The sequence below is a fragment of the Balaenoptera musculus genome, chromosome 9 (assembly GCF_009873245.2).
Source record: "Balaenoptera musculus isolate JJ_BM4_2016_0621 chromosome 9, mBalMus1.pri.v3, whole genome shotgun sequence".
NCBI classification, from domain to species: Eukaryota; Metazoa; Chordata; class Mammalia; order Artiodactyla; family Balaenopteridae; genus Balaenoptera; species Balaenoptera musculus.
This window is the reverse complement of record NC_045793.1, coordinates 92,614,952-92,628,766: the sequence shown is the minus strand read 5'-3', so window position 1 is coordinate 92,628,766 and position 13,815 is coordinate 92,614,952. Positions and strand designations below refer to the sequence as shown.

The following is a 13,815-nucleotide window of genomic DNA, read 5'->3' as shown; positions in this document are numbered from 1 at the left end:
GGATATCTATTTTATCTAACAGCCAAAGAATATAGGGTTGAACAATTACTGTCTTTAACATTATTCCAAGTGTGATATTCTCCTGAAGGCTATTGAGTATTATTAGCCTGCTATTAAAAACAGAAGATAATTTCCTATTTTGCACACCACTGAATTTATATTGTTTGAAATGAACTGAAATTCTCTTTTCTCTTAAAACTTTTTCTAACATCAAAAGAAACACGAATGGGTTTCAATTTCCATTTGTAACTTATTAACTGCTAATCTGAATAAAATTAAAAATCAATTCAATAATATAGAATTTTAGTGAGTCTACCATTTGCTGGGGATTATGCTAGATCCAGAGGATACAAATATAGTTATGTTATACTCCTTGCCTACAGGAAACTCACAGGCATATAAACAAATAAATCACAATACTGTGCTGGTAGGGAACCAGGAGAAGCAAGCACAAATGGAAGGAATGATTTACTCAATGAAGAAGTAAGATAAGGATTTCGTGTTGTTGTTTTTTTTGAATTTCTTTTCAATGACAATTTTTTTAGAGCAGTTTTAGGTTCACAGCAAAATTGAGAGGAAGGTACAGTGATTTACCGTATACCTCTGCCTTCACACATCCATAGCATCCCCCACCAGAGTGGTACATTGGTTGCACTCAATGAACCTACATTGACACATCATAATAACCCAAAGTCCATAGTTTACCTTAGGGTTTATTTTGGTGTTGTACACGCTATGGGTTTGGACAAATGTATAATGACATGCATCCATCATCATAGTATCATACAGAGTATTTTCACTGCCCTAAACATCCTCTGGGCTCTCCCAAATCCCAACCCCTAGTAACCACTGATCTTTTGACTATCTCCATAGTTTTGCCTTTTTCAGAATTTCATATAGTTGGAATCATACAATACGTAACCTTTTCAGTTTGGCTTCTTTCATTTAGTAATAAGCATTTAAGATTTTTCCACATCTTTTCATGGCTGGAAGTTTGTTTTTAGCTCTGAAGAATATTCCATTATCTGGATGTACCACAGTTTATTTAAGCATTCACCTACTGAAGGACATCTTGGTTGCTTCCAAGTTTTGGCAATTATGAATACAGGTGCTATAAATATCTGCTTGTAGGTTTTTGTGTGCACATAGGTTTCCAATTCCTTTGGGTAAATACCAAGAAGCATGATCACCGAATTGTATAGTAAGAGTACATTTAGTTTTGTAGGCTTTTCCCATTTTGAAGGAGGCATGAGCAAAGGCACTGAAGCGTGAAAAGGCACAGTGTATTTGGGAAACCATAGGTATGGCTGGAGGGTGAAGAGCAAGGGGCAAGTGGTGAAATTAAGGCTGGAAGCTTGGCAGGCTCAGAGCCTATCACACCATGCATTTTATTCCATGGAGATGAAGCGCCAGAATAAACTTTTTAATCAGGGACATCATGTGATTGGATTTGCACTTTAGAAAGATTGCCTTGGCTGCACAGAAGAGAATAACTCTGGGTCGGAGGTCAGTTACAGGCTCGAAAACTAGTTTAGACAAGATTTAAACTAAAGCAGTGGAAACGACGATGTAGAGCAAAGGAAAGATGCGAGAGATTCTGCAGTAAGATCGTCAGACTTCAGGGCGGTTAAAGGTCTGGGGGTTAAAGGTACACGGGTTGACACGGGGGTGGGGGAAGGGAAGAGCAAAGAAGGAGTACTTGAGAGTTTTTTAAAATTTTCTGGCAAGGGAGGAAAATCTGGATATTTGATAAAGTTTGACTAACTTAGGGAATAAAGGAAAACAAGGGCAGGGGATGGATGGTTGGAGGGTGACAAAGACTTTCTCATTGGTAGAAGTTTAATTTGCTTTCTCTGAGCCCTCTTCTGTCAAGGCTTCCTGCCCGGGCTCTGTCTTTGGTCTGCCAAGTCCAGTTTTAGCAAGAATCCTGCTGAGTCAGTTTAGAGAGAATCTCCCACCCTTGATATCTGATCACCCTCAGTGTCTAATCACAGGAATCAGTTTTTAGCAGGAATCCTGTGAAAATGGTTTAGCAAGAATCACCCCTACCCTTGGTGTCCCCTCTTAGTAATTTTCCATACACTGGCCCCTCTCACTCTGCTCCTGGGCTATACACATCTCCAGCTGTCTTTGTTGTATTTGCAATTGAGCCCAATCTCTCTCCCCCATTGCAAGTCTTGAGTAAAGTCTTCCTTATCGTTTTAACAAGTATAATTTTTTCTTTAACAATGGGGGGAATCATCTCTTTGTAACTAAAGTTACTTCCATATGCCTCTAAAGTTTAGTTTGTGCATACACCTTCTAACTAGCGTATGGCTAAATAACATGCCTAGATCTTGCACTGCAGGGGTTTATCAGGCATTATGATGTACACAATCCAGCCATTTATGCCCCAAGAACCTAGCAAGCTGGCTTCCTCCCCTTAATTAAAAAAAAGGAAAAAAAAAAAGTGTCAGTCTGACACCCACTATGTGGCAACTCATACAATTCCTTCCTTAAACACTTTACAATCATCTTGCAGGGGGCTAAAGCAGCAACACTCCCGTGAGACACGGCAAGCCTAGAGGAAAGAGAGGCTAACAGTCTTGGGGACACTTTGAGGTTGAGGTCTAGTAAAGACTACTTTTCTGTTTCTAACCTCAACTTATTTAAAGGAAGCTATTGTAACCATCCAAATTTGCTGTTGTAGCGTGCAATCTTCTTGATAAATAAAGGAATGGGCATGGCTATGCTCTAAAAAAATCTTTTTTTTAAGGACACTGAAATTTGAATTTCATGCCATTGTCATGTGTCCCAAAACAGACTTTTATTTTTTTAACCATTGAAAATGTAAAAACCATTCTTGGCTTACAGGCGTACAAAATCAGGCTGTGGGCTGCATTTGCCTTATGAGCTGTAGGTCGTTTGCAGACTTGGTAGGCATAAAATGTCAGGATTCAAAAACTACGTGTTAAGTGTGGGACCTGGCGTGGGGCGGTGCGGTAGAGGGACTAAACAGGCTTACTTCTAATACTATAACGTATGTGAAAGCAGTTTCCAGTGATTTTTAGTCCAAGTGGCCAAGCCCAGGAATGGTGACAGCAGCGTGGTAGGGACCGCGGTCCAGGCCGCCTCTCCGGGTGTCCGCAGGCGCGTGCACGCAGGCAAGTTTCCGGCCCGCGCTCAACCGGGCTCTACTGCGCATGTCTGGGGAGGGGGCGGAGCGGCGACTGATGGGTGGGCCGAGGTTCCCGCGAGGCTGAGGAGCTCCTCGCCGGTGGGCGTGTACACTGGGGCGGCCCTGCGTCACTTCCGCCGCGGAGGGACGGAGCTGGGGGAGGGTGGCGCCCCGGCTGTCGCTCCGCTGTTTGTGCTGGAAGCTCAGCTGATGCCGGCTGGCCGGCCGAGGGGACGCCCGTGCCGGGAAGAGGCGCGTCGCCACTGCCGCCTAAGTAGTTGCGGCCTGCATTCCCGGTAAGTTGCCCGTGGGGGGCCGGCGGGACGGTAGGCTACGGGAGAGGGCAGCCGGGTGGCCCGGGCACTCGTCTGGGATTCCAGGTCTTCTTATCTCTCCCCGGAGGGCGCTTCCAGGGCGAGAAAGCGGGGAGACGCCCGGCCCCGAGGAGGTCCCCGAATCCAGGCTCCAGGAGGCGGCCGGGCACCGGAAGGAGCCCTCGGGGCCTGGGCCTGATGGGTGCGCGACGCTCTCCGCCTCCTCTGACTCCGTGGGCTTTGCGGGTCCAGACGCGCAGACTGTTTTGGTTTCTCTGGTCCCGCCCCGCGTTGCCTGTCCCACCCCCCAAGCCTCCCAGCCTAGGTTCCCCGAGTCAGCCTGGCTTCCCCTGGGCAGTAGGTTCTCCAGCAGTTCGCGGGAATCTGTTAAAGCGATGTCCCTATTCTTCATCATTCTCCACTGTCGGCGCACCTGGTTTGTCAGCTGCTCCGTGTTTTTAGTTATCAGCAGTTTCTTTGTAACCCCACGCACGTTGAATTCTCTTCCGGGTTGCTGTTGCTTCAGGCGGATTCAGGTGCGTGCTTTTTGAAAGGTGAAGTTGTGTGGATCATTGTGTTGCAGTGCTTCCCCTCGCTGTCATGTCTGTCATCGTGCGGGGAGGAACCTGGTTTCTACGCCCAATACAATGATAACTTTCCATAAAAGTGGTGACACTTAGGAAAAACTTGGACGTGGCATGAGGAACTATCACATAATCCTATTTAAAGTGATGTTTTTAGTTCTAGTAACATCCCAGTTGGTCTGCATCCCAATCTACAGTCCCAATTCTTGAGCTTTCAAAAATTAGTGTATCGAGAAAATGCTGTTAAGACAGTGAAATATTAAGAATTTTGAAATCCGGGAGTTTAAAAAAAGTGTGAACCGAGAGTTTAATGCCTCTTATGAGGCAGGTGTTTCAAACCCATTTCAGTTATTTTGTTAAATGGCTTGTGCAAATTAGTTGTACTTTGAACATAAGAACGTGCTCTTATTTCGGGATTTTTATTAAACTTTTTCTCAGGGTTGCTCATTTTTCTGTTTCTGTATCGGATCTAAATTAAAACCTTGAAAGCATTGTCCTTTTAACAAGTGATGTTGGCTGAAAAGATCATTTTCACTAGCTTGTATATTTACTTGCTTCAATGTACCTTGAGTTGTTTTTTTGCTTACTAATAATGACAGGATTTGGGCCGAAGGGTACATACTGTCTTGCTTGTGAAACATAAATCTGTGTAAAGGTCATAGTTAGAACTCTTAGCCCAACATCTTCCTATCATGTCTTAGTTCTAACCTTTCTTTCCCATGTCTTGTATTTTACTTTATTCATTATCCTTGCTTTTTAGAAGTGCCATTGCCCTGAGTTTTTCGGGATATCTTTTGTCCTGTGCCTTTTTTGTTTGCTTGGAAGACTACCTCTTCCTAACTCTGCATGGCAGTCAAGGCTCTACCCTTGTTCTCTCTATACCAGAGTGTTAAAATTTGAAACCCAAGGAATACTTTAGTAGTTCCATGAATATCCTGAAATGTCTTGGAAAATATAGTGTATATATGCAAATAAGCATTTTTCAAAGAAGAGGAGCTTTTATCAAGTTCTGGGATCCCCAAATTCTCAAGAAGTGTTACTGTACACCCTTCTTCGGTAAATTCAGTCTTATGGTTTTAGCTGTCACTGTGGTAATAACTCCAAACATTATTCCGCAGCCTGTGTTCCTGTAGTACATCTCCATTTGAATATCCCACTGTTAACTGCATCCTGTAAATCCAAGAGATTTTTATTAAATTGGCCCCCTTCCCAGTTATCTCGTATTCACAAATGGCACTCTTCCTGTTTCTCTGTTTAAAAACACTTAAGTTGTCTTGACACCTACCTCTCCTTACCCTGTTCTTTCCTGTTACCAAGCCCTGTGTTTTGTTGTTTACCCCACTTTCAAAGTGTGCCTCAGAGGAGCCCTCATTTCCAGTATAGTACCTTTACTTTAATTCAAACCCTTGTCACTTCATGGCTGCATTATTGCAATAACTCGGTGAAGTCCTCCATGCATTCATTCTTTCCATCGTCAGCGGAGCCTCCACCTCGAAGTTCCCTTATTTCTTCTACTTAAAACGTCATTCCGTTCTCTAGTGGGGGGTCTAAGCCTCACTGTTCTATTTATACCTCCACTGTATTTGTACTACCCTGTAAATAGGGAGTCGGGTCCTCCCTGCTCTTTTCTCAGTTGATGATGGCACTTCCCAGTTTACCTTCTTTATCTGTTTGCAGTCTAACTTTTGTCCCAGCTGAATTTGCTCTCCAAACCCTTGTCTGCATTTGCTAGTGTTGTGATTTGGGAGCAGTTAAATTCAGCTTCTTGATTTTGTTGACAGCTCTCTCTGTTGAGTAAATTTTACTTGACAACTGTAGTTTCTAGACTACAGTTGTATTAAAATAGGTGTATTAAAATAGGGTGATCATGAGATCGTCTTGTTTTCCTTTCATTGTTCCCTTTTTCAAATTTGCTTTATATGCTGTCTTTCAATGCCAAGTCGATAGGTGTATTCATAATTGGTCATGAGGATTATCTCTTAATGGAAAGAAACAGCGCAGCTTTCTTACCTCTAAGATATGTAGCTCTGTCTTCTGCTTGACTCTTAGGCCCATGTCTGCCCTCTTTCCCACTTCTTACTTTCCTTTAACTACCTTATTCTTGCTATTCCTGAATAGACAAAGCTTATTCCTGTCTCCAAAGCCTTGGTTGCTTCTTCCTCTTCCTTGAATGCTTTTTACCCAGAAACTTTTAATAATTTGCTTCCTCGCTTCATTCAGGTCTCCAGTAACATGTCAACTCAATTCTTCTCCTGACCACATCAACTAAAATAGCACTTTCTGTGCCCTTTCTCCCCAACCCCCAGCTTTATTTTTCTTCACGGCACTTCTCGACCTGTTGCTATACATTATATTAGTTATTTGTTTATTAATAAGTTGTCTTTTTCTCCAAGACCTAGGAGACTACCTGAGGTTTAATAAGTAAGTGGATTATTCCTTTTACTATGAAATAGTATCCCTTTTTAATCTCATTTCATGCTTTTGCCTTAAATTTGCCTTAAAGGGCTTTTTGCTTTCTTTTGGTAATATAGGCCTGGCATATATTTTCCCCTATTCCTTTATTTTTAACCTTTCTTTATCATTATATTACAGGAGTGTCTAGTAACTAGTATGTAGCTGGAGTTTGCATTTCTAAAATTTTACTCTTCTTGTACACTCTTTGTACAGTTCTTTTTTTGTTTCCTTATTTTTGTTCCCTCTATCATTGACTGTTTTAAACCTACTGAATTTTTTTCTATTATTTCTAATCTTGGTTACACGTTTTCCTGTTAGCTATACTTGCTGGTACTCCCTTGAAGTGATTCTTCTTTGACTGTGAGTTAATCTTCAGTGGTGGTTGCTGAGTGTGGGAGTCTCTTGCCGTGAGCTTTGGAAGTGTCCTTCCGTGGTAGGACTCAGTGGACTCAGCAGAGGCCCCATGGAGTTTACTAGCTCTGACTAGTTTTCATTTGCTTAGGGTTTCTGCACCATAAAGGTAATGTGACTGCAGATCCAGGCATGTGATTCCTCTTCAACTGCGAATTTCCCACTGTTGGGTTTGTTTTTTTAACTTTCTTGTGGTAAAAAATATATCATAAAATTTACCACCTTAACTATTTTTAAGTGTATAGTTCAGTGGCATTCAGTGCATTCATGTTGTAAAACAAATCTCCAGTACTTTCTCAGTTTGCAGAACTGAAACCCTACCATTAAACAACAGCTCCCCTCTGCCCCATTCCTCCAGCCCCCTGTAACCATCATTCGACTCTCTGTCTCTGAATTTGACTGCTCTAGGTACCTCATGTAAGTGGAATCACACAGTACTTGTCCTTTTGTGACTGGCTTATTTCACTTAAGCTCATGTTCTCAAGGTTCATGCATGTTGTAGACTGTGACGGGATGTCCTTCCTTTTTAAGGCTGCATAATATTCCATTGTGTGCATATACCACATTTTGTTTATTTAACTGTCTGTGGACATTTGGGTTGTTCCCACCTCTGCTATTATGAATAGTGTTGCTATGAACATAGGTATACAGATATCTTTTTGAGGCCCTGCTTTCAATTCCTTTGAATATGTACCTAGAAATAGGATTGCTGGATCATATGATAGTTCTAGTTTTAATATTTTGAGGAACTGCTATACTGTTTTCCATAGCAGCCACACCGTTTTACAGTCCCAGTAACAGTGCTCAGGAGTTCCAACTTCTCCACGTCTTTGCCATCACTTGGTATTTTCTGGTGTTTTGTTTTGTTTTTGGGGCTTAAACAACAGAATTTATTTCTCAGGTATTTTCTGGTTTGTTTTTTTCTTTTGCTTTGTTTTGTTTTTTATACTAGCCGTCCTGATGAGTGTGAGGTGATACCTCATTTGGTTTTGATTTGTACTTCTCTGATGATCAGTGATGTTATTCATCTTTACATATGCTTGTTCACTGTTTGTATGTCATCTTTGGAGAAATGTCTGTTCAAGTCTTTTACCCATTTTTTAATTGAGTTATTTGATTTTTTGTTGTTGAGTTGTAGGAGTCCATTATTGGTTTTGAGTATGGCTTTTTATCCACGAGTACTTTAGTTGTATTTTATCATGTTATTTCTGTCTTGGAGATTGTGAGGCTTATTAATTCGGCTTATTACATTGACTGCAAGTCCTGAGGGGTTCAGAAGAGCCAGGAAAGCAGATAGGTTTGCTTCTTTTCTCTCCTTCCCTCTATAAAATTGCGTGTTTTAAAATAATATGCTCACATGTGATTTAGACAGATTTTAGTTCGGACTGTCACCTTCTGAAGAGTCACAGTGGGTTCTTGGTTTCTGTCTTGTTCCGTTACTCCATCTGTCAGCGATCTGCTGGAAGCAGATCTAATGTCATTCCTTTGCTTATCATACTTCATTGACAGTTCGATTTTTACTCTCCTTGGCAAGATTATCAGACCCTTGGTAACCTGGTCCACCGTGTCTTTGCAGTATCCCCTTATACCTCTCGCTCATTCTCTCCAGGTCCTGGAATGAAACAGCTACTTGCAATTTTTGCTTATATTGGGTATATTTTCTTAAATGCTTTTTTTGTGTTTGCTTGTGTTTGTTTTTCCCATTATCTAGCATTCTCTCCTTCCCCTCTGATCTTTTACAATGTAATGAATTCCTTTTTTGCTCAGTTTTCAGCATCTTTTTTCAGACTTACCTGGGTATCTACTCTCACCTTGTGTCTTCCATTCACATAGCACTATCTGTTAAAGTGCATTAAAGTGTTTGCTTTTTTTTTTTTTTAACTACAAAAGTGATACCTGCTCTTTGTAAGTAATTGAGTCTGTCCAAAAATAAAAGTAAAAGCCCTTCTCATTCTCTCTTGATTCCACTTCTCAGCTCACAGGAATTAATAAACAGGTACTTACCCTTTCAGAATCTCTGTGTGTGTGTGTGTGTGTGTGTGTGTGTGTGTAGCCACAGATTTAAACTGCATATATAGGTTTTTGTTTTATTACATAATATCTTCGTGTCTACATCTTTGTATCCTCATGTGTGTATGGTATATATGATATTGCAGCTTGCCTTTCTCACTGTACTGTGTATGAAGGATATATAGGCAGATCATCTCTTCTCCTTAACTGCTGTGTAACATTACATTGTAACTCAGTTTATTGTATGTATGTACCGTAATTTATTTAACCATCCCTGGCTAGAAGAAACTTAGAGTTGTTTTTCAAGCAGTGTGGCAGGGAATGTGTGTACATATGTTTACTCCTATGCAGTTATTTTTGTAGGATAGGTTCTTAATAGTGGAATTGCTAATCAAAGAATATGTGCCTTTAAAATTTTGATAGATAGCATTTAAAATTTCATTAGATACTGTCAGATATTTCATTAGACACTGTCAGGTAGCCCTCTGTGTCCCGTTTCCCCAGGTATTATCAGTACTGGGTATTATCAATCATTTATATTTTACCAATTGAAAGAACAAAATATCTGTTTTAAACGACATTTATGTTGTGGTTATAAACCCCTTGTCTGTTAGAAGTGGCACACAGCTTATTCTAGTCTGACTTCTTTGATTAAATAAGCACTTTGTACTAGACAGTGAAATCTTCCTTACAAGGCTATCTCGAGCTCTAGACTGAAAGTTTCTTGGTATCCTGTTTGTGGTCTTAGCATCTAGCACTATGTCTGGTGTAGAGTTGTGGTCGAACGCGTGCCCAACATACAGTGAGGCCAAGCAAACTGAAATGTCCACGTTTGGAGTGGGAGAAAGGTTTATTGCAAGGGTCATGCAAGGAGAACGGGTGGCTCCTGCTCAAAAGACCTGAACTCTGATGGGTTTCGGGAAAGAGTTTTTATAGGCACAATTTGTGGGAAGGTCTGCAGGGTGTGTGCCCCACCTCTGATTGGCTGAGGTAACAGGGTGGTGTTCCAGGAATCTCAGCCATCAGCCTTCTGGTTCCAACCAGTCTGGGGTCCTAGTGCTTGTGCTCAGCCTGAAGTTACCATCCTCCACCGGGGTGGGGGCCTGAGTTCCTGTAGAAGGACCCAGAGATATGTACCAGATTGTTCTGTACATCCCCCCAGGAGGAACCAGGACCTGCCCCATCTCTGCACTGTTGTTTCTTTCTGCATCACCGCATTCCCTTAATTAGTGACTGTTTGACTCTGCCCTTTGGAACTCAGGGAAGGTCTAGGAGGCTGAAAGCCTTTTTCCTACAAACAAGAAACTGGGGACACAAAGGCTTTCGTGCCTGGGAGGGTCCTGCTCAGTTTCGGCCCCCTTTTCTTTGATATGCGTCAGTCTTGAGTGGAACAGGTGTTGGAAAAGAAAATAACATTTTGGATAGAGAGGTTAATCATAAACTCAGCAGAGGACCTCGGTTTTAGGGGGACTCAGTTTCAGATTAAATATTCTACAAACAGTTTGCAATGAGTAGGAGTGTAAGACTTGACTCTCGTCTTCAAGGAACTTACAGTCCAGTGTCACATAAACTGTCAAGACTTTAAATAGCATAGGAAGGAAGAAAAGCAGCATAATATCTAAATTGTGTCACCGAAAAATTAATCAGTAGATCTAAAAAAGAATTGGAAAATTTTATTTGAGCCAAATTTGAGGATTATAACCTGGGAAGAGCATCCCAGAAAGCTCTGAGAACTGTTCCGCCAGTTAGAAGTCAAGACACAGTTTAAGTTTTTTGAGACAGAGGGCTGTACATTAAATGATGTATATTGACAGTTTACGTAATCCAGATTTAAGTGCCATCGTGGTGGATCATGTGACCCTTTACAAGATCAAGAACGAATGCTCTGTCTTCCTGATGCTAGGAGACTGTTGCTGTATGATTCAGCAGGTATTCCTGCTGATGGGGGAGGTCTGGTCAAGTCATGATACAGGTGCACCATGCACAGTGTGGGGAGAGGGGAGGCCAAAGGGCAGAGAAGAATTTTTCTGTTTAAATTTTTCTTGTCTTGCCATAAATACGAATTTTATTTCACAATTGCATGTTCAGTTTTGTGCTGTAGGAAACCTTATCTATTGGGTAGCTTCTCTAAATTAGTTTTCAAATTAGTTTTCATGAAACATCCTACTACTAACTTTTTTCATTGACTTCCGTAATAAAAGATGACTGATTTTCTGTTCGCTTAAAAGTGAAATCTATTTTGCCATAATGAAAATATATTATCCTATCTTCTTTTGAGACAAGTTGCTGAGTTTAGTTCAAGTAGTAATTTACCTTGAATCCTAATTTTTTTTTTCTTGCATTTCAGATAAGACCATGAATTTCTTAAATGAAGCATTCAGGAATGAAGTGAAAGTCATAACGTATAGAAAATAAATGATTTTTAAGTTATGTCTGTTAATTTGACTATAAGTCTATATTATATTTACCTCCTTAGTAATGCGAGAAGTCTTTGTGGGAAGCAGAGGAGCAAGCAGCTGCCTTTCTTGTGCTCGCCTCAACGTTTCTGGAGGATAAGCCACGTCAGAGGTTTTCATACAAGCAAAATAAGATGTAAATGGACCAAAAGTGAAGCTCATTCTTGCAGTAAGCACTGTTACTCTCCAAGCAACCATGGTTTACGTTTTGGAATTTTGAAACTTAGCACTTCTGCTCCCAAGGGACTTACAAAAGCGAGCCTTTGTATGTCCTGTATTAAAAATACTTTGAACTCTGTTTCGAAGGCTGTTTTTGGCAAGCAGAATGAAATGATCTCTCGTTTAGCTCAACTTAAGCCAAGTCCTCGAATATTAAGAAAAGTGTCAGATAGTGGCTGGTTAAAACAGAAAAACATTAAACAAACCATCAAATTTCTGAAAAAATACAGCAACAAATCAGCAGAAAAGGGTTCTTTTGCAGCAAAGGAAAGCCACGTTATGGAGAAAGAAGATATAGGTAAACAAAGCCTTTTTCATTACACGAATAATCTAACCACAAAATTTGGAGAGTCATTCTACTTTTTATCAAGTCATATTAATTCATACTTCAAGCGTGAGGAAAAAATGTCTGAACAAAAGGAAAATAAAGATTTCCAGGACAAATCAGAACTTGAACTTAAAAAGAGTGAGGACGAGAAACCCAGTTCTCCAGATCCTGGCGTCCTGACTGATAAGAATCTGGGCTCAGAAGCTTCTTTATGTTCTGAGGACAATGCTGCAAGTCCCAGTGGGACGCCTGAGGTTCTTCCCATTTCTACTAAACAAAGTATTGCTAACTTTCTTTCTCGTCCCACTGAAGGTGTACAAGCTTTAGTAGGTGGTTATATTGGTGGACTTGTCCCCAAACTAAAGTATGATTCAAAGAGTCAGTTAGAAGAGCAGGAAGAGGCGATGAAAGCTGAGCAGGCCATCAGCAAAGACAAAAATGCAGAGGAGAAAAGGCGGTTATCTCTTCAGCGAGAAAAGGCAAGTCGTTATTCAGCGTGGTTTTAAGTTTTAATTTTTGTCGAATTTCTAAGTTGCGTTTCCTAATGGGACCTAAGACACTTTAATCATCTGTTGGTATCACTGGAGCAGTTGCATACTCAAATCATACATATTTTAACATGTCTTTGCAGATAATTGCCAGAGTGAGTATTGATAACAGAACCCGGGCATTAGTTCAAGCGTTAAGAAGAACAACTGACCCAAGGCTCTGCATTAATAGAGTTGAAGAACTGACGTTCCATCTTCTAGAATTTCCTGAAGGAAAAGGAGTGGCTGTCAAGGTAATTCTGATTACCTTTAATCTGGTTTTATTTTGGAATAAAAATACTGATAAACCTTCTAAAATGGAGAAGGCAACGCGTTTCATTTTTCTATTTAAATATTTTTGTGGTTTTATCGTACATGTGATGTGTTATATATTTAGTAATTGCCCTGTGCTTTGCATTATGCCAAATGCTCCCTTTTATTCTGTGATATGTTATGCTTTTAGTACTCATACCTGTACTTTAAGATTAAACATTTTAAAATAGAGGATAAATCTCAGTATATTAGTTGAATTGCCTATTAGCTGCCATGGTTTTCTTAAATGCAGTGTAGGTATTTATGCTGTGTAACTACTCTTAAGACAGCAGTCGTAATTCATAAGTAAAAACATTGCTAATTTTTATTTCATGATCTTTCTGTACTTGAAAGTCTAAAAAATTTCATGATCTTATCAGTAATTGAACTTGTGATCCTATTACTAAAACGATTAGCTTTTCTTTGCCTCAGTGTTTTCAAATATAAAACAGTGGAGATAATTTAGACCCATTTAAATAGACCGTTTTCAGAGAAATAATATAAAATGTGAATGATGCGGTTGAGTGTCTTTACACCTGTACTGAGGTTATTTGTAATACATAATGAACAATTTGGAAATATCATATAATGAATAGACAGTTTTTAATGTTTTGTTAGAGATCCGTTAGTGCTTATTTTTGACCTGCCACCCAGAAAGTTACGTTAACTTAGTTCGTATTTATTCAATGTTTTGATAACCATCTTGCTCAAAAGTTATGTTTTTAAATCATTTACCCTCTGTAGTTTTATATTGTGTAATACATACATTATAATAGCTAAACTTTAGAATTTCATGTTCATAGAATTTGGGATTATCTTTCATATATATGTAATCTCTTACCTAAAAGATAAAATTTCCAAATGTAGATATGCTTTTAGGTCATTTAACATGTTGGTGATATACTGAAAGCAGAGCTCTAAGATGGAATTGCATACTTTAAAGAACTTTTAAAAAACGTTTCATTGAAGTGTAATACACATGCAGTTTTAAGTGTGAAGTTCAGTGAGTTTTCACGTATATCCACATAACCAGCACCCAGAAT

The 13,815-nt window shown here is 40.0% G+C and overlaps 1 protein-coding gene across 4 annotated transcripts in view; it reads left to right on the top strand.

Annotated features, from left to right (window-relative positions):
* Nucleotides 1-13,815, top strand: part of PNPLA8 (patatin like phospholipase domain containing 8) — a 146,275-nt gene that overhangs the window by 76,600 nt on the left and 55,860 nt on the right. The window contains exons 1-3 of one of the 4 annotated variants that reach the window (XM_036863017.1): nt 3,275-3,453; nt 11,407-12,412; nt 12,565-12,714. In XM_036863017.1, the coding sequence (XP_036718912.1) occupies nt 3,368-3,453; nt 11,407-12,412; nt 12,565-12,714 (1,242 nt within the window). In that variant the 5' untranslated portion in view covers nt 3,275-3,367. Of the gene's footprint in view, nt 1-3,274; nt 3,454-11,277; nt 12,413-12,564; nt 12,715-13,815 lie in introns of those variants that run through there. The other 3 variants (XM_036863018.1, XM_036863020.1, XM_036863019.1) reach the window with 3 other exon arrangements.